Genomic DNA, 22,444 nt, shown 5'->3' with positions numbered 1-22,444 from the left:
ACTATTTTATCACTCAAAACCAAACTTCTCCCAAAGAACAACTGGTAAGATATTCTAATAGAAATGCAATTCTAGGAATTATTTGACTAACATTATATTGTCATAATAGATGCTTTTAAAAAAAAATCAAAATTTCTGTTTAGCCACATTCCGATTTATTGTTGACTTAGATACTACCCTAAATTATAGAAGTGAGCCAGTAAGCAATTTTCAAATATTTTATATTTTGAGGTTTGCAGTCTTTGGGATGTTATTTATGTAATTACAAGATTACATATTTTATGTTATTAAAAATTTTGGATGTGAAAGAGATAATGTGAAAGACAGATAATGTTGCAGAGTTTCTCTGAGAACATCAATAATATTTTTATACACCTATTTATTATGAAATATATTTCCACAAAGTATCTATAAATTAGAAAGTATTGAGATGGATTCTTTCTTATTAACAAATGCTTCCTAGACACAACTACTAAAAATCTACATTGCGACTCTATTGTTCTACAAGCCCACAGACTTTCTTCTCAAACTAACCACGTACCTGTATAATATGCCTGCCCACAAGTTCAGGATATGATTTAAGGTTTTGTAATACCTATCTTGTCGAATATTGTCTTGTGACTTTTTGAAGTGAAGAAGTTTTAGGCAGAGTAGGGAAATGATAGTGGTGCTAAATGGTTGATTTTTGCCATGTTGTCAAGGACACAGAATTCAAGTAGAGCTTCTTACCTCCCTAATTGCTATCCTACTGTGAAGTGGTGCCATGACCTGCAGAAAGTAGTGTTATATTGGGTACAGGGACAGGAACTTCTCTGAGGAATAGGATTCCACACTGCTCAGTTTGAGTTGAGTTGAGTTGAGTTGAGTTGAGTTGAGTTGAGCGAGGGCCACTTTGTCAGAATTCATTCCAGCCATCATGAATTTAGATGATGAAGGACAAAAAGGATTTCTTGACCAAGACATTCAATAGAGTGGAATTAATTTAAGTGTACAAAAAGTATCAATTTTAAAGTAAAATAGTCCTAATCAAGCATATTTTCTTTTGGTTAAGGAGAAACATAATATGTGATATTGCATTTTCAATATCTATAAAAGCTAAGAAAGCTATCATGCTTTAAGTTGCTTAAAAGAAATGAAAAATTTTAGGGTTCCTATTAGTTTCAGAAAGGCCAGATTTATAAGCCTTTCGAAAGTTGTTAAAATACCTGTGTCTAGAATTGGAAATAGATTTCTATGTCTTATTTGGAGAAGGTTAGGTTTAGTTTTGTTTTGTTTTAATATTATTTAAAATCACTTTAAAATATAATAGCAAATCAGTAACAGTTAGGACTTTGACCATAATGTTTGTATTTTATTGTTTAAATTTTTAAAAATACTGTCATGTTTCTTTTTTGTTTAACCTCTTAAGCAAATATGCTAGTGCAGACAATCTGGTTTCTTCCCTTTTCATGTTTTCATCGGCATACCATTGGCATATCCCATGTCATTTAATGCCTCATAATTTATCTGTTTCACTCACCACCCATCCTGTCTGTGCAGTGAGCTTCTTATGCTGCCCAGAGCAAAACGAGGACGAAGTGCAGAATGCCTACATACTACCAGGTAAATACAGGGATTGGTAATGGTAACTGTGTGTGATCACTCTCTTTCCATTCTACTATTCTTTCATCTCTCCCTTAGTGGTATTATTACTAACACATAATTTTCCCAAGTATTCAAAATTTGTTTTGTTTTATATGGAGGTGTGGAAAAGGTTCCAAATATATTTCAATTTTGATCCAGGAAGATTACTTTTCTGTTTGTATATTCAGAATCCAGAGACTGATGAGCCTCTGTGGTACTGTTTACACATTCCTAAAACTGAGGAACCAATTTCTGCAATTAAAATCCTATATACTCGCTGTGAGCAGCCCTACCCCCAACACACACACCTGTCTAGTCACAAGAGGTCTGATCTTCTGTGCATGGCAGTGTTATTGTTTCCATGATTATAAGTTTGCTTTGTTTTAGCCTTTTTTTATTTCCTTTTGGAATCTACTTTTGTTTATATTGTTTGCTTTTAATAAAATCTTTAGCAGTTCATGTTTAATAGCTGAGCTTCAAATTCCTTCAGATTAAAGAATAAGGACTTGCTAACTTCTAAACCTTCCTTCCCTTCATCCCCCCACCAGTTCAGAAATGCTGCAGTACAAACTTCCTCTTAAAGACATGTAATGATATGATGTCTCTTTAAAGATGAAAGAGAAAGAGATGTAGTATTCCTTAAATTGGAGCTTAGAACCTGATACCTTATTTTCATCTCCTTACTTCTTGAATTTCATATCCAAAATAAATTGTCTTATAGATTACTCATAGAATACAGTCTGTAAATATTTATTGTCATTTTGGAGGTAAGGAAGTAGTAAATCAGTGAAACAAACCAACGCAGAGACAAACTCTCAAATATTTTGGCCAATAAAAAGTGTGGACTGGCACCCAGTAAATGGGTATTTCTAACATACACCAATAGTCTAAATAAAATAGTTAAAGCTATGTTTTTTCTTTTCTTTATTTTCTACTTCTAAACATGAAATATCAGGATTTATACAATATAATATAATATTAATTTAATCATTTTATATAATCTTATCTTCAAAACACATCATATGATATTCATTTAGGAATTTTCAGAATGAAATTTGAGGATTTACTATTTTCCAGTAAACAAGGAAAATAACTTTCATTGTGCGCCAAGCACAGTGTTAAGTATTTAATGTACTTTATCTCAATTTCCCCACAGTAATTATATGATATGAATATATTATCCTCATTTTACAGATGAGGAAAGATGCTAAGAAATTTTAATTTGATAAGTAACAGAGCAAGGATTCAAAATCAGGTCTATTTGACATTTTCCACTAAACTAGTTTTTTTTAAAAATATGTTCTGGGGAGTTGGTCCTGTGCAAACGTTCTACTGACAAAAGAATTTGTAAGTCAAACAGATTTTGGAAACTTTGCAAATTAAAGCCCATCCTAGAGATTTAAAATGCACAGCACGGTAAAGTCATGAACTAAAGGAGTCTGTCTCATATTTTTAATTAATTTTCCCTCATATTATTTAACCGTAGAACTCCTTTTGCATAAAATATGCCCTGAGAAAGTAGTGTTGTACAGGAAACATCGTTGCTGCCCATGTCCTAGATACTTTATGCCTTTTACCTCATTCGAGGTCTCATAGCATACCTGATAAGTATTGTTGTTTTCCCATTTTATATATGTAGACAAAGGCTTAAGCATTTGACCTGAATTACCTAGGCTAATAGCCAATAAGTGGCAAAGCCATGGTGGGAACTTAGACCTTCATATTATGAATTGTATGCTATTTTCTATTTATTTTCTCATTCTGTTCTGACCCTTATTAGACTGTTCCTGGAAAAAAATAACAACAACAACAAAAAACACACCTTTGAACCAATTGCTTAGAAAAGTTGTATAGCAACGTGTTACTATCGATACTTGCCTAAGGTTCGGAGTTGAAGACTCTGTTGTCTATAAAACAGGCAGAATTCTTAATTTCAGTAAAATTTGTCCTCAGTTTGTGCTCAATTATGGTACTCTAATACATTTTTAATCTGAAGCTTTAAGAGATTCCCTTGGATTCTACCATTATTATAAATATGAGTGAACCACTGGTTGGTTGATGTTTAGAATGTCCTCAGCAAATGTTTATTCTCTGATTATCATACTTTAATCCAAGATGGTTAATGAACTTTCATAATGAGCAATTTGTAGAAACATTATTAAATTATCAAAAAATTAATTAACCATTAGTTAATTAGTTTTCTCTTGGTGGTATAGACGGTCCAGAAACCCTCATTGATTTTAAAGGAATTCAGATAAAGTTGGTTCTTTGTTTCTGCCATTTTCTGCCACATCAGAATTCATATTCTGGTTTGCATATAATGCCTGTCTCACCCAATTGCCAAAGATAAATGATACCTATGGTTGGATTTGGATCCAGCTTATAAATGAAAGAACTTGTTCACTAGAGTCACTTCCTGATCCTTCGCCCTTTCCTTTCTTTACTATAGTCGAGTACATGACTAGCCTCATCCCTGGAATGCTGGTCATCTCTTTCCTTGTTATCAAAATATTAAGTCTTAGTCATGTTTTAATTCCCAAATTACATAAATTATCTGGCTAGTGCTTTAGCTACGAGTTATTTACTTCCATAGAAGCAGAAATAATATTAAATCAGGAGTTAAATAGTAAATTTAAATGTTAATAACTCAGTAGTTTAGTAAGCAGAGATTTTTTAAATTAAGGCAATTGAACTATTATTGAGTCATGATTATGAAGACAGATGTCTGTGATTTCATATTTTAATCTAATCCTACCTTCAAATAATTATTGTGGTTCTTTTGAGAAAAAACAAAAGATCCATCTGTTTGTAGCTTTATAGGCCTCTTACATTTTTCATATCCTAGTAAAATTTGCTTCCTATATATTTTTGTTTCCTGCATGATTGTGTGCCCACGTTCCAGACATCTTGTTAGGCACTATAAAACATTACCTCCCAAGATGCCTTTGTTAGAGAACGGTTCTCACTGGAATATTTACAGGTAAGAGTCATGACAGTGAGTCCCAGTTATAAACTAATTCTTAATCCTTTGCCTGTTAAAAATAGCAAATTTACATTCTAATAAAGCATTAACATTTTTCTCTTAAAATTAATTATACACAGAGAAACATTAAATTAATGATATCTAAAAATAGTTTTAATTATAAAACTTAGGAATTCTAGAAGGTTTCTTTAAATAAAATCTTATTCAATATTCAGAATTCTGGTTGTCTTTTTTGTCATTTTTTTGTTGTTTTAATTGTTGATTCTAATTGTGATAATTAATTTTGTGTTGTTTTATTTTTGGATAATTTTAATTTGCGAAGCTCAGTTCTGCCTGCACATACTAAAACCAAATCAGTGACTAGACAGGACTTTCCCCTTCATCATGAATGCTTTAATTCAAGAGTATTGAGATTTACCGATGAAATATTGATTAGGTAAGAACATATGGAAGTCACACCTTCCACTTCCCTTGTCTAGTGTTGTGAACCAGAATAGTTGAAGTGTAAAATTTTTCTCCTCTGATGTCCTTCATTTTGTTTTGGTGTGGCATCTGTTCTTGGTAATGAAGTTTTAGACATTTTGTTTTAGTGCTTTCTGTATTGGTTTTTTCATAAGTAGGTGTGGTTTAGTGTCATTTTTCAGTCTGAGAACCTTTTTTAAAAAAATTATGCAAAGCAATTCGAGCATAATCTTTGTTTAGTTTCATTTTCTAAACAAAATTTTGCACTATCATCCTGTCAACTCTCTCACACCCTTACGAACTGAATCACAGCGATTCTACATTTTATGTAAAGGGGACATTATTTTATGCTTTACTCTCTAACATGGTCTTCCTTTCTTTGTTTTCTTTGTCTTTCTCTTCTACCATTGGATGCAATGCACTGGCACTAGTGAACTACAGCCCTCCCTTGACAGGGCTAGGAGTGCTAGTACCAACTGCTTGAGACCAGATACTAGTTTGCATTCACCAGAACGAGAAAGGTATAAAATAAAGACTTTCTTAATTTCCTATCATTTGTACTAGTGATTTTTTTAATCACTTTGTTTCGTTTCATGTGAGTCTTACAGGTTTATTCATTCATGTTCACTTTGCTAATTGTCACCATTTCCCCCTCCTTTATTATACATCTCTGTGGAGAGATACGTGTATGTGGATAAGCCCAAGGGTCCATATACACATATTTCTGTGAATGTCGTTGCAAATGGTGTGATGTAATTTGTAACCGCTTCTGGCTGCTGCTTTTCCTCTTCTGTTGCTGTTCAGTCATTTTATTTACATACTACTCAGGGAGCCTTCAGTATGCTGATAATGTTATAAGGTCCAGTGAGTTATCTGAAGTTTTCTGTTAGTTCCAGTGATAAATAGTAATTATAGGTTTAACAGCAATCTTCCATTAACTCAAAACAAGAATTATACTTAGATAGAATACTTCCCTTATGCATCTGTATTCACTTTTGAATCAAACTACTCATTGATATAGATCAAGTTTAACATTAGATTATATTTTGGCAACAAAAATGGTAAATTCACCATAGATTTTCTGATGCCTTAAAAATAAATACACAAAATTAAAAAATAAATAAATATACATAATTTATGTATACATATGTTTACCCACATAATTTTGCTTAAAACTTTTAATTGATTAATAAATAATTCTGATTTTAAATTAAATGTATTCAATGATTATGTGTTACACTGTCTCCGAATTGCAAACAGCTAATGTTTCCATTATGATGGAACTTTCTAGTCCAGTAAACTTGGTTGTAATTGATAATCTTGGTTATGATTGTTATTTCTTTTCAATTAGAAGTTATTCAGTGGAAATTTGTATACTAACTCTGCAAATCCTTAAGAAAACTATTTAGTCATGCTAATGTAATCCACTTCATCAGATGCTGCATAAAGCTTTTCTTTAGCAATATTTAGAGTCTGATTCTGTTCATTTATTTATGAGATGTTTATTTATAGAATGGAATAATAGGTACAAGTATACATATACATTTTTAGTGTCTTTGTAAGATTCTAATAAAAATCTACTTTTTTATTTTGTATTCTTTTGTAGTTGTAAAATTTGTAATAGAAGAAAACGAAATCTAACTACATTTTGTATTCCTTTACATTTGTAATAGAATTTTAGTTGAAATGAGTATAGACTCTTCTAAAATCACAATAGAAATTGTTTTATTTTCTATTATTTTATATATACATACATATCAAGATATCTGGGGTTTATTTACAATAAAAGTCTAGAAAAACTAATTATATCCTTCTAAAGATGTCTAATAGATAAGGACTCTCCTTTATCTTTTCCTTAGCAAATATCACTGTATATTTACAAGAAGGTCTGATCCTTATACTTTTCCTTTATCTTTATTAGGTCTGTTTGAGGTCATTCATTCTACCTTGTTCCCTGATTGGGAAGGAGTAAGTTACAGGCCTGCTATTAATCTTCTTTTCCCAGACTTTAAAACAAATTATTGCTTAAATGTTCAGAGACAGATTTTTAGAGCCACTGAACAATAATTACTTTTCTTGGATGTTTTATCTTCTTCCTTGATCTTTCATAAAAATTCATAACCTTACTGAAAGCTCATCAAAGGGCACTTACTACCCTATACTTACTACCTCCATTTTTTATCTCGTAGTAAATACTACCATCTGACTGCTCCTCCTTCCCACTCTACCACTATGATGAAATTCCTCTCAAGATTATATTGGCTCCCTAGTTTTCCAGCAGCATCCTGCAACATTTTACATAAACCACTCTGTCACTTGAACCTCTCCTTTCTTAGTACCCTCTATAGATTTTCCTATGCCTCTATTATGACAGTCTCCTTAAACAGGCATCCATTCTACCCCCATCACTTCCAAGTTATGTATTTTCTTAGCTCCACCCTCACTTTTCCTCTTCTGCCCCAGCCATTCCATTTCTGAAGTGATATTTCTATCAAAATTTTACTCTTAAGGCATATGAAGACAACACTCCACTGTAACTGGCCAGGCCAGACCTTCCCCCTGAGACTAGGCCTAAATTTATAAATGGTTGCCAGACCCTGTGTACGTCAAAAGTTAAATCAAATTCATTACCTTCCCTTACATCCTTTCACAGCCTAATGTGTCCTCTTTCTGAATTTTTCTTACATTTGATGGCCTTGACATGTAACCAGCCACAGGATCTAGAAATATTTCTGCTCCTCTTTCACATTCAGTGAGTCAGTAAATCCTGTTAATTTTTCTTTTTGAGAATCTCCAAAACAGATTTCTCACCTTGGTTATATTACAACCCATCTCCAGTTCCAGTATTACTCCTGCCCCCATTAACTTTCTCATAAGCTCTATTAATAGTTTTTATTACTTTTTGTCTCTTTAGTTTTCTTTCCATTAACGTTAAAATGCCCTTTTCCTTTGTTGTCTAATTAAAAATTCTACTCATGCTTCAGAAATGCAAGTCAAATAACCATATCTTCTATAAAACCTTTCTAACCCTGTACCACCCCGCCAACACACACACACACACACACACACACATACGCACATATGCACACACGTGCACACACTTCCCTTTCTTTTGCCAGTCAGAATCATTTATTTGTTTTTCTGGGCCCATGTAGTATTATATACTTCTATTAAAATATATTCTATTTTATTTAGTACAATGTTTGTTTAGTCCACTGTATTGTGTTCCTTGAGTTCAGTGATCATATCCTATTTTCCCCTGCTGTCTCTCATGATAGTATTTTTTTTTTACTTAATAAATGTTCAATTTGGAGATTTAGGGGGCCTTAAATAACACCCCCTATTTTCTGCTTCCAGGTTTGGATCTGATTGTAAGCTAGATCCAGTAAGTAGAAGATGGGAGATCTAGTTATCACCATAAATACAGTGAATAAATTTAGATGCTGTGACTTCAGGCCTATAAAAGCTTGCTAATTATTCTCTTGAGTCAGCTAGATTCACTGAACCCCAAGAGGCTTCTGCTACAGGCTCAGGCCTTAATCTTACAGCTGCTCTGAGGGTTTGTTCGCTATAGTGGTTGCTGTTTGTGGACAGCCTGATTTTGAAGCAGGAATCCAGAAAGGGCTAACTCTTCTGTGCCTGATTCTGTAAAACAAAGTCACCTATTATATAAGCCACTCCTCCTTCCTTGGGGTGGAGCGAGAGAAAAAGTGGAGAGAGACCAGGAGTATTACTTGAATGCATTTCCCTCCACACAGAAACGTGAGGTCTAAGAGAAAGGCGGTTCTACCTAAAACTTAACTGTAAATAGAATTGAAATAACCCTTATTTCAAAGTACAACTATCTATATTAATTTCTATTTAAAACTGTTGGGGAAATATTTTAAAGGATTAAAATGAATAATCTGAATAACAATAAGAATATATACTGTATAATCAGTTCTCTCATTTGTTCAGATTTGTTTTCTAATATTATGGTAGTTAACAAATACTTTTTATTTGAACTGCTTATGGAATGAATGATTTACATTTCTACATAATTTCTCTTTTTAATAATGAAATTGCTTAGAGATATTCACCATTGAAAGATATGTACATACACAAGTGTGTATATTAATTATACACTTAAACACACACACATTTGTTTTAAGATATACCAGTGCTAAGGGGAGAAAGCCACAAAATAAGAACCATTTAATTCCTTACTGAGGCCTGTCAATTCTAATTCTTTTATATCTCATCAATGGATCATCTCACCACTATTAATTTCTTAGCTAAAGTTTTTATTTCTTATCTGTATTACCACAAAACCTAGAGGCTTGTCTACTTATTATCTACTTAAATATTTATTGATTATTTATTCTGCGCTATGTGTTATTGATATAACTATCAAAACAAAACATTATAATTTCCTTACGCGAAGAGCTCACAGCCTGTTAATTCAGTCCTACAGGCATCAGAGTAACCTTTTCTTCTATTCTGAGTTCAATGAAAGAAATGGGCTCCCAACAAATAGATGTTCTTGAATTAATGAATTTAGAATACCTTATACTAAAATACTAATAATGTCACTAACGAGTGTAATTTACAGGCAAGCTGGTTTGGAAAGTGAAATCGAGAAAGGACTGGTTTAGTTCAGCTTCACGATTAATAACTACAACATAGCCTGCCATGTTAGCTTCTAAGATGAAAATGAAAGTTGAAGCTATATGTATGGCTCAGTTACTGGAACAAAGATTCTGATTTTGGTCCTTCAGTGTGATAGGAGAGAAAAATAAGGAAGTTGTAAACATTTTAAAAGCATATAAAATATACTAGCATAGTTAAAATTTATAAGTATGTATATTAAAATGTATGTAATATCTATTAATTAGACAAAAAAAATGGGGGTAAATTGATCATGTTTCCATCCTATCAAATACATGAAGGAAAAGCAAGAGTTTTTGCATATTGGTACTACATATCAGCATATTCAGAAGGACTTGTGCAGATATACATGTATTATGCTAAGTATTTCTTGAAAAATTACCTTTTAATAGCTTGCATTCACAATTGCTTGTTTCTAAATGTACACCTTTCTCCTTCATAGCTTTCACTGCATGTTTCATAATTGTAGCATTTTTCTTTACTTTTTACTTTATTTTTGTGTTTAAATAAACACAAGGACTGGAATTTTGCCTCAGGAAGCAAGGTTACTCATAATCTTGTCAAATTAATATTACTTATTACTTTACAAAAACACATAACTCTACTTTTGTTTTCAAATACACCATAAGTTTTAACACAACTGAATATAACAATGTAGAAAACAGTGTAGTTGTAATTGTTTTCACTTATATAAGAAACATTTTTCTTAATTGTATTTTCAGAACAAAAGCCAGTAAAGTAAAAAGACATATTTTAAAGCATTTAAATTGGGTTGATCAACTACTTAAAATTTTTTAAATAATAGTATAATTTCAAATGAATGTAAAATACTTTTAATTTCACAGACATGTAGCACATTTAAGAATACAAGCCACACAATTCCCTCTTCTGCCCAAATGCTGCTATTGAATATCTTTATCTGCTTCACAGCTTCCTCAGAGCCCTACTTGAATCATGCCATCTGTCTACTTCGGCTGATCAATTAAGCACAGGCTTCCAAGGGACTTTCAGAATTGAGCAACTGCTGACTTCAGATATCCTGGTCACATGCTGACAGCTATTTGTTGCTTTTTTTCAAATTGTCTAATAAATTCAATAAGCCAAGTTATAATGGCAAAAAAAATGACTGGCTTTTTTTTTTTTTGAAACATTTAGACCTGTCTACTTTGGGTAATTATAAAATCTTATAGCTAGATGACCATTCAGTTATCCCTTTATACATTTGAGAAAGCCAATATCGTGTTCAAAATGTTTATATCTAATATACAAAAAATTTACAAATCTGGACTGTTCAGTTCCTTATTGCCACTTTACAGTTTTTGATTGGATGTTTATAATTGATTATACACACAATCTCAGATAGTTTAACAAAAGAATGAACTATATTTCCATTTTTATATAACTGTTAATCACACAAAAAAAGATTGTTATAAATGTTGAAATTTAAAAAAAAAACTCTTTAACCAATCAAGAGTTACTTTTGCAAGTGAAGATGAGTACACTTCTTTTTGGTGATGTCATTTAGCTTGGCACTCATCTCTATATTTCTTACTTTTATTCGTCAGTGTTTTTTACTCACGATTTTTAAATTGTAGTAATTAGCCCCAAGAAAATTTGTTAAGACTTCACTGCTAGTGTTCCCATGAATTATTTCATGTCATTGTTTACACACTAAAGAGCATTTTTATTTTTTCCACTTAAACTGTGTTTCTGACTTGTATTAAATTTATACACTTCATCTTTGCCATTTTATTCAGTAATTTCAAGGCCTACTATCAAATAAGCATTGGTGGCTTATTAAACCTAATTTATTAAAACATAAGCCAGATTCTTAAGGATGTATCTTTTTAAAGTTACATACGTATTTATGTGTATAGATAGGTATACACACACAAGCACAAAATTATGCTTAATAGATTTCAAACATTTTCCCAAATAAAGAGTTTCTCTATTTACTTAAAAGTTTACAAATCTTATATTCTTACAATATTATATCACAATTTAACTTTTCAAGGCTTATAAATTTGAAGAGTAAGTTACAGAACAAAGAATCTACACTTTGCCTTTTTGGGGTACTTTTCCAGTCCTATTGTTCCATATATTCTTTTATTTTAGGAGTTACTAAATGTCCTGTTTTTTCCTGTCTTGTTCATTGGGCAAACAGGGGTAGATGGTCCCCCTCCCTAGATAGGAGACGACCTCCTAGCCCCAGGATTCAAATCCAGCATGCGTCTCCGGAGAATGACAGGTACTAGTCAACACCTCCTCACAAACAAGTGGCTTCGAAAAGCTTGTAGGCCACCAAGTGAAGGATAACCAAGAGGAATGTTGGTTATGACAATGCTTCCTTCCAGGAGCCAGCGCTAGCTATGTCATGATTCCACCAATAAATGCATCCACTTTTAATGAAGCACCTCAGAATTACTGAAATGAGGGCCGCATGCCCAGAGATGAATTGCATGGTTTAAACACAATAAAATTGATTTTAGTGGGAGAGTTCCATTTTAATAATGAGCATTTGTTTTAGTTTTTTGACTTTCTAAAAACATTTAACTATTGTTCTTCTTTACATGTATATAATAAAAATTCTTAGGTGCTTTAAAATATATTAAACTCTATGCAAAGCCTATTCTTCGTTATAATGTTTATGATTTAATCTCGGTTGTCCTGTTTTGTTACTACATAAGCTTGTTAATAATGAAGTTTAGGCTTAGGGGTATATTTAAAAATGTCTGATTTAGAGTAGAACACCTGGTTCTTATATATTTTATGAATATTATGTTTTTAAACCAAATATTGTCAAGGGCTAGGGTCAGTCCACAAGGTAGGTTTTTAAAAATACCATCAGTGCTTTGAATCCACTTCATTCTGATATATCAGAAGTGCCACAATATTTTTCATCGCTTTGTTATCCTTCTCAGTTGTAGTTAACTCAGTTCTCCTGTTTTATGTTTGTTATATATAGTCCTTATCTTTAAATATCTTTTTCCAACTGGTCACAAAAAATTATTGAGTATTTTGGATACTTCTCTTCTGATGTATGCAGAAATTCAGTCAACAGATTGGCAATATATTTAAGTAAATAAGTATATATGGTATCTCAGAAATGGAACAACTAGTCATGCCAGCATACAAATATTTTTTAAGTATGTGTGTATATAGCAGAGTAATTGTAGCCTTAGTTAAGTGATGTAATTTATTTTCTGTATTTGTAGTCAAGTTGATATCATCAGGATTTCAATTGGAAAGAAACATAAACACTGTCAGAAAAAATTAATAAGAAATTTTACAAATGTTGGAAAAGACCACAAACTGATATTTTATGAAGCCTTTAGGAATATTTATCATGTTTTAATCTTTGAGACATTTACTTTTTAATATTAGTTATATTTATATCTTTTGAATTTAAAATGAATTCCTTCTGCTACTCTGATTTCTAAAATCTTTAATCTAAAAATTATTATAAATTTAAAGTCTTTTCACATAAAAATATAAAATAATTGTATAAATCAAATGAAAATTTACATTTACATTGCCAGTCATTTATTTAACAAATACTTATTGTGCCCCTACTGTGTGCACTAATCTTATGGTTAAAGTCACAGCAGTGTTTGAGAAAGACAACATCTGGCCATCAAGGAACTTAGAATTTCATTTTATAAAAGGCAATTCTTGAAAACCTTGGAATTTATTCGAAAACAAATGAGTCAATGGATTTCATCTTATATAATTACTGTTTGAGTACAGGACAATTAAATATGACGGTCTTTATAATGAATATAAATATGTGTATCTGGACATTGTTTAAGCAAAATGGAAATCCAAATAATGTCTTTTAGTTCTTATATAAGATGAAGATTAGTCGAAAGTCAGTTGTCATTTAGAGACATTAATTAATTATGTTAGTTGATAACATGGGTTGTATACATAATTTTAAGGGTCGATTTTAGGATCACAGATGTTCCTTTTAGATAAGAATGTAAGTAAATTCTTACTAATAAGTAATTCTGTATATACAGTTTACTTTTTTATGACTTATTTATAAATAAGTTCTATATTCAAACAAAATACGTTTTAAGTATCGATGTTGTGATTTATTACTATAGGGAACATAATATTACTTAACGATAAACTTTTATGAAACCATAACATTAATATGTTCCCATAAAAATGAAAGAGAAATTACTACATCAACAGATGCTACATTCCTAGGTAACAATGTCAACTACTTGGCAAAACTTAACACTTGGATTTCACCTCTTATCAGCTTTAATTTACTCATTCAGAAGTTTCTACCAATTTACAAATAAGGTGAACATGGCATATTTGGAGATAGTGAATGTTCATAAGGTGACTTTTGCCCTAGGTACCGATAGCTAGGAAAATGTTCTATAATTGATGACAATTTATATAATCACCCTTGGATGTCCTTTACTGATACCATATTTGATAATTTTGAAAATAACAAATAATAAAAAAGTAAGATTTTGCTTGAGAGTTTTCTAGTAAGTTGGAAAGCATTTAGTTGTCCTAATTTCTCATAGTGTGTGCACTGCATGCGCGCACACACACACACATACAATTTTTAATGTATTATTTCTCCATAATTTAATTTCAACGGTAACCAATTATGATGTCATTCCAAGTGGAATGATGTATTTATTTGGAGTTAACATAGAGGTATATTTATCTATATCTAGGAATATTTCTTTAAAGTTATAGGATATTTAAAATAATAATGAGAAAGAAATACATAAATTTGTAAGCCCAGGGAATGTTGCTGACTTTAAAATTGTAATGAAAATTTTTTTGCAGCTTTATTACTAAAAATGTTGAGACTTTTAAAAAGCTTCTTTCCAATAACAAAGTATCTCTTTGTAAATGGCATTATTTTAATATGTAAATAGTAACTTTTACCAACTTGTGTATACATAAATCTGTTTATAAATCTTAATAAAATGTAGATCTACTTGTGGCTTCAAATTAACCAAAATTTGTGAGTAATAAATTAGGAAAAAACATTTGTTAATATGCCCCTAAAGCATCAGAGTTCTAAGTTTAGTGCTTACAGTTGAACTAATTGTTTTTAAGTATAATATAAATTATCATCAACATCAACATCATCATCTAATTTAACTTTAAATGTTTTTTCAAGAAAATGCAATATATTTTTTTATTTTTTTATTTTTTATTTTTTGATAGTTATTCTAATAGGTGTGAGGATGTAGGAAATATTTGGTACATTTTGAAATCTATTGCAGCACTTCATTAGCCTGAAATTACTGACTCCAGTGTTTTGATTGAGAATGTTTTTGCATCAATATACATGATATTTTTAAGGATGCAATTATTGGTGTGTGAATTAAATAACTAAAATACTTGATAAAATAACACTGTTTTTCAGGACTTTAAATTATTGGAACCTGTAAAATACACACTGTGTTTAAGATTAATTCCTATGTCATTCTGCTAAAGTAACTCTGATTTCTTTTGCAAATATTCATTTGGTAGCAGCTTATAGATACCTATAATCATCTTTGACCAAAAGTATCAAGTGCTTTCTTTTGATTCAAAGTGAACAAATCAAAATATTTCTGAAATAAAGAAAATTACCCACTTTTTACTTTCAGAATTTATGGCAGTTGCCATATAGATGAAGACTTATGTAGAAACATTTATAAATTCAGTATATTCCTAATCATTTTTGTTTGTTTCATAATAGACTTTATTATCTATGCTTTTTAAAACTGTCCTTTATTAGAATGAATGAAAGTACCCTGTACTAAAATAGTGAGTCTATTTAATGGCTGTAGTCATACACATAAATATCAATAATATGTAAAACGGTAGATGTATATTAATTGCATGCATCCATCTTCACTGCATATGAACATTTCTTATTTAGGTTACATTCAGATTTAATTTTTTCTTCCCAAACTTATGAGTAAACAGGATATTAGAGATTTGCATTCCACATTAAGCCATCTAAGTAGTCAGCAAGAATATATAAAAATATAGTGTTATGTGTTATGGTATCAGTGTTAATTATAATTGAATTAAAACATTATGTGGTAGATTTTATTACTTTTTCCCAAAGCAGAACATGCCATATTTTATTTTATTGTAAAAAGCCTTAAATACTATTTCTATTTATTAACATATTTTATCCTTTCATAGAATTATAACATCTTCAGAAAAGCTGTATTTGTCCATGTCCGCAGAATATTACTCTAGTTGAGTTGCTTATTGAACAGCTACTCTGTGCTGGACATTGATGTTACAGTAACAACCCAAGCAGATACAGTTCCTGAACCTAGAGTAGTGTAAGGTAGAAGTAGCTTATTTCACTGTGATCCATTTTATGATTACATGATCAATAGTTTCAGTAATATAGTACATAAATATAGGCTGATTGTTCTAACCTTTCCTATTTTACATATCACAAGCCTCTACTTATTCCAAGAAAAAGCTGTGTTGAAAACATACAGTATATTCACAGCTATAACTTAGGATTCAGTGTAGAAAGAATTCTTCTCTATTCTTGCTTTATACTGAATTATTATAATTAAATATATATCATTTTAATTCAATTTGAGGATTCTTTTAAGTGGTTAGAATTACAAAGACATAGCCTTCATAGAAACCTTTAGAAGAATCTTCAATAAAAGTAAGTTTCTGTGGCATTTGAAGAGTAAAAAGGGGCATCCTTAGCAAGAGGGTTAAAACAAAAACAAAACTTAAACAACTATATAAACCTCTCTGTGAACATTTGTCATTCAGTTATGAAGCATCGACTCTGAATTTGATACTCTTACAGATGAATGAGTCTTTACCTTCAAGAAACAAATATGTGTATCATTTTAAATAATACTTTTATAGCAATTACCACTTGTTATTCTTAGTGCTAAAACTACTAAAGATCCTTGTTCTATGTAATATCACAAAAGCTATAAATGCTACAACACAAATACTAAGTAATATTGAAATATTTAGAATTACCAGATCTGTGAAGTGGTAGTATTATTATTGCCTCTCTGCAGGTGGGAAAAACTGAGGCACAGAGAGGTTAAATATCTTAACTAAAATCACCCAACTAGACAGAAACAGAAACAGATTAAACCCAGACATTCTGATTCTAGCTTCCATGCTTTTAGCTACTATGTTCCAGTGTCATTTATGCTACAGATGCAATTTGTTTCACTGATATTATTGTAGACTCAGTTCACCTCTTGGTTTGACATAATGACTATGTGAGTTAGAGCAAATTGTTTAACCTCTAAGCCTCAATTTCTTTATTCTTAAAAAGGATAAAAGAGTAGTACCTACCTCACTGGACTGGTGAGATCAGATGAGATAATGCAGGTAAAGCGATCATTCTAGCATAAAGCAAGTTCTTAGTGTTAGGTATTATTAGTATCATCGTCATTATCATTGTCATTACCATTATCAATTACTGTGATAACCTAATATGTGAATCCATTAGGTTTGGGGAGATGAGAAGAAGAGTTAAGAGTTAGACAGAGGAAGTAAAACCTCACTTGGGTCCAGAAAGATTAATAGAAATTACTAGAGATAAGAGAGAAAGCAGACAAGTTCTAAAAGATTCCTATAAATCTTTTGTTGTGCAGAGGTAGAAAGTTCGTACAAAGGCCGACCGGATTCTATACATCCCTCGCTTCCACCCCCCAAACTCTTGTCATCTGACTCTTTGAACACTTTCCTTTCTGGTGTCCTTACTATTGCTTGAACACGCCAGGCACACAACTGACTTAGGGCTTGTGCACTTGATGTTTCCTTGCTTGGGACTTGTTTTCAACAAATACTTTAATGGCTAGCTCCCTCACCTTATATCTTTGTTAAAATGTCACTAACTCAGTGAGTCCTTTCTTGAGCATCTACTTAAAATTGTATTCTGCATTTGCTACCCTTCCCAAACACACATTTTGATCTTTCTTGCCCTGGTTTACTTTTTGTTGTTGTTTGCTTTTATCACTTTCTGACATACTATATAATTTACTTGTTAGAGGATTTTTGTTTTTGTTTCTTATTGTTTGTCCTCTACCAATAAAATGCAAATTACTCGAAAGCAGAAATCTTTGTTTTATTCGCAGACATATTCCAACCACTTAAAACTGACTGGAATATATACATGCTCAATAATTATTTGTTGAATGAATGAATGAGTGAAAACCCTTAATGACAGTGAATTTCATAAATTGGCCTAAAACTCTGTGCTTTCATTTAACTCTCACTGGGCTGAAGATGAGAAAAGGGACATTTGATCTCCCAGTCCAAAGTATTAATTTCCCATAATAGTATACTACTTTTTTATTTTGAGCTGAGATACTTACTGGGCCTGCAGACCTCATTCTGCCTTTCTCCTCCCCTTTCTTCGGCTCTTTTAGCAGTGCATATGCCTCCTTCCCTTTGCTTCAGGAACAAACTTTCCTTCTTAGCAACTATCACTCATTGATTTCAGGCATGTGCTATGTGCATCTCTACTCTTCTATACCCTACCATCCCCTCTCCTAACCATACAATCAACAAAGTAAATAAGACTAACCCTTAATATCAGAGAGAGAGATCATCTCTTAGTGCTTTCCCAGGCCTGTAACAGATTTCATAGTTTCTCCTCTTCTCAAATAAGGGTGTACCCATAGAATATGCATCAGAATCAAACCCTTTTGCTAGACAGTATATGACAGAAAAGCTTAGGAGCCAGACTTATCTTCTAGTCCCAGCTCTGACTGTGGCCCTGGCCTGAGTTTGTTTCCTCATCAGTAAAATGAAGATCACACCTTCTTAAAGATTGTCATGGAGGTTAAATAAGTCAGTGCTTCTCTGAATGCCTGGCATAGAGTTATCCTGCAATATATCCTTTTCCCAACTAATAAAGGAAAGTGATAAGCAAGAGAGGTCTCCCTCCTATGTTTCTTCCCTTTTCTTCATCTCTTCAGAAGTGAGATGTCAGAGTAACAGAAGGCTGAAGAACATAAAGCTGAAATCCAGATTTCAAACCCAGATTCTGAATTTAAGGGGGAAAATATTATTAATCTAGTTTTTGTCAATAACGAAAGAGACGGAGAGAGACCAAGCAGCTTCAGAAGTCTCTACAGCCTGTGAAGGCAGACTTTGTACTTTGCTATGTATCTCTCATGCCTTGCAGGGCTTGACATACTGGACACTCAGGATATCTGGCATTCATAAGTAAACAGAGTAAGGAGAACAAAGTAGCTCTTAAAAGTCCTCTTTACAGAAAAAAATAATTATAATCGTGTAGTGATGGATGTTGACTAGATTTATTGTGATCATTTTGCAGTATATACAAATATCAAATCATTGTATATACCTGAAACTAATATGATGTTATATGTCAATTTTTTCTCAGTTTAAAAAGACTGTTGTCTCCTTGACATTGTTGGAAGGAATATTGGGAAAGAAAAATAAGCATAAATTTTAGACAATTATTGAGATAAAAATACACATTCCTTTTTTATTGTTTTTTTTTTTTTTAATACAGTGAGTTTCTTGACCACAATATTTTGTATTTATTTCAAATATGTAGTAGTTCAGACACAGTTTAGACTAAACAGGCATACGTAAGCTGCCTTGGGTAAGTAAGTAAGCTTTATGTATAAACATTATTTCTCTAGGCAAATACATTTCAAGTTCCAAATGCTCAGTGTACACATGCATTTTGGGGGCATAAAACAAATTGGGAACTTGATTTGTTCTTTGATTTGTGACATGTGATTAGCTATATGATTACAAAGCATCTTTATGATAATTTTAGTAGATTTAAAATACTTAAGCATTTCACTATAGCATTTTTCTTCTCTGTAATTTTGTGGGAGAAAAAAAAAACAAAGGAAAAATCTTGTAGCACCAAGTTTCAACTTGTAAAAATGAGGTCGCATCACCCATTTATGGTCTGTCAGCACCTAAACCATTTCTGTCATCACATTTATCATCACTACATTTCACTATGAATTTGTTTACTTGTTATGGGAGGCACAGTCGCTCAGCAGGAGCCCCTATTAAATCATTACTGTAGATTTGCCTATCAAGACTAATGGAATGTCAGCATTTTGTGTCTCCTGTTGGTCAATTTGTGTCTTCCATACAGCACCAGTTCTGATTTTTATTTTTATTTTATTTTAAAAAGAATTGATTGACAAAACCATTTAGGTAAGATAGTTGCCATTTTTCATGTCTGTTGCTTTTATCATTGTATGATATTCCTGTGGCTTTATTCATCATATATTTTGTATTTCTTTAACATTTCATTCCACAGGCACTCCAGAAAGTCTGAAAGATCTAGCATCCAAAAACAGACTAGGAAAGGCATTGCCTCTGATGAAGAAAGGTAGGCTTGGTGTTGTGCTGTGCGGGCCATCTTCTATCTTACTGACATACTCAGGAGTACCTTCACTCTTATTTTATAGGATCAGTTCTTAAATACAAATTGTCATGTTGAAAGACATCCATGTAAATAAATCTACTATATAGAAATAATAACATTCAAAAAGTAAGAGAAGGGTGATTTGGAGGCAGCCCTTAAGTCTTGGGGCTTAAGAAAAATCTTATGTATTTATTTAGTGATCATTCTGATTATTAAAGAGAATTAAATCCATCCACACTTATTCATGTGTACATATTAGGACATTAGTATTTTGTTTCTGAGATCAGTTAAGTGTTAGCAATAAACGTAGTAACTGCAGTATGCAAATATTTTTGAGTGTTATTTGAGTGATGCCATCTTTTTTCACAAATGGATAATCTAAGATTCTACTTGTATATTATAACCACAGATACCTGCTGTTAATGTAAAAATTTTAAGGATTCGTGATCTTTCATTTGTAATTCATCTAATTCTTCAATTTTTTGATTATTTTAGATGTAAAATATAGCCACATTATTTACATAGCTCTAAGAAACACCAAAATCCATTTAACATATATTTATTATTAATCCAATAATTATTGAAAGCATGTAGAGTGATGTAGATATAAATGAATGCACTCACGTGTCATAGCTGTAGTAGAGCTATGCACAAGTTACAATGAGAACACAGGAAAAGTGGGATCCTAATGAGATTAGGAAATATTTCATAAACAGGTGTCACTTGAACTAAATCCAGATATATAAAAGAAGATATGAAAAGTAGTGTAGTCCATGAGAAGGGAACAATACAAGGAAACACTGAGGCTGGAAATATCTTCTTCAGTTTAGGGAAACCATACCCATTTTGTGAGGAAGAAAAGGATTCAGAAGATGGGAGAGTAGGCTGAAAATGTAACTGGAGAAACCCTCAGGGGCTATGTTATGAATGCCCTTGTGGGCCATGCTACAGAATTTCAGTTTCTGCTTTATTCCGTGATCTATTGATGGATAGGCTTTAAACATGGAGGTAGATGATTGGTTTTCAGTTTAAAAATTATAGATCACTGACAGCATTTTGGAAAATGGATTGAAAGTTTCAAGGATAGATGCAAGACACCAGCTGGGCTGTCACAGTAGGTTTGGTCAAGTTAGAATCTGTACAATGCGGTGATTCTTGCAATTAACAAGAATATGCCAAGCTATGTGCTAATAAGTTCATGGGATAAAATAGTGAGCAGCAAAAAAGAAAGGCCTCCCAGAGGGTATTACCTCTGAGTTACGATCATAAAAATGAATAGGTATTAGTCACATCAAGGAATGTAGGAAGAGGAGATAGAATTTATTCCTGGCTAATGGTCGATGGAGATAATATTTAAGGGTCTTAAGTTAGAATGGAAGAAAGATCCGGGGAAAAAAAGTGTTGAGTTGGAATTCAGTTTTATAGAGGAGTTGGACATTGGAGAAGGACACAGAGCACAGAGTTCTAGCAGTTTAGATAGATACAGACAGACAGAAACAATACTGATTATGTTTCAGTTTATATATTCCTTACCGTCAGCTCAGCTAACCGCATTCTCTTTACTAGCATTGTAAATAACTTAAGTTTCTTAGACAAGTTTTTAATCTTCAACCTCATTCATAACTTACCTATCTCATGCACACACGATTTCAGTTATTTTGCAGTGACTGAAATTTTTCCTCAATGTTGTATTTTTTATTTCATTCTGACTTATTTATTTAACAGTTCAATTGAATGACTACTATGTTGCAGTTTTGTATTTAGGATGTATCACTGAACAAGTTTTTGTTTGTTTACAGTAGGATACTGTTTTACAAAATGTTAGCTGATTCTAGATCAATTGAAGGTGCTTAACCAGATAAGTGATACTTGGGCATCTTCCTCTACAAAACGGAAAATATCTGTAAACACAAATCCTCCCTTCAATAAGAAAAGCAAGGATGTGATTGACTCTCAGTCTCAAATGTTTGCTGCTTAAGGACCACATTCATATTACTCTTGCTTTTACTTACTTTGCTTGTAGGTTTTAATATAGAAAATGTAAACCTTTTACATGTATAGATTTATTTGATTGTAATTAGGGTTCTTTATCAATTTATATTAGAATATAAATTACATGCCCAGTTTTTAAGTGAATTGTTGAATAACTAGGTACAAAGGAAAAATTGACCTAGATTTTCTAAGTTTGTGTTTTTTCTTATTTCATTAGAAAATACCTTGACATCTAGCTACAGGTGAATTAAGGTGACAGTATAAATGGTTTGGACACTGATTTTTGGCCTTTGGGAGTTAACAACTTCTCCAAAGGAGTTTTACCACAGGATCAC

The 22,444-nt window shown here is 32.0% G+C and overlaps 1 protein-coding gene across 1 annotated transcript in view; it reads left to right on the top strand.

Annotated features, from left to right (window-relative positions):
- RIMS1 (regulating synaptic membrane exocytosis 1) overlaps positions 1-22,444 on the top strand; it is a 416,356-nt gene that overhangs the window by 292,319 nt on the left and 101,593 nt on the right. Inside the window, 6 exon segments of the mRNA XM_025042852.1 lie at positions 1,540-1,602; positions 4,526-4,603; positions 4,929-5,042; positions 5,500-5,589; positions 11,880-11,963; positions 20,010-20,081. Coding sequence (XP_024898620.1) covers positions 1,540-1,602; positions 4,526-4,603; positions 4,929-5,042; positions 5,500-5,589; positions 11,880-11,963; positions 20,010-20,081 — 501 coding nt within the window.

Source organism: Pteropus alecto, unplaced genomic scaffold (assembly GCF_000325575.1).
Source record: "Pteropus alecto unplaced genomic scaffold, ASM32557v1 scaffold7, whole genome shotgun sequence".
Lineage (NCBI taxonomy): Eukaryota > Metazoa > Chordata > Mammalia > Chiroptera > Pteropodidae > Pteropus > Pteropus alecto.
Note: the sequence above shows the minus strand (reverse complement) of the source record. Positions and strands in the feature narration are given on the sequence as shown.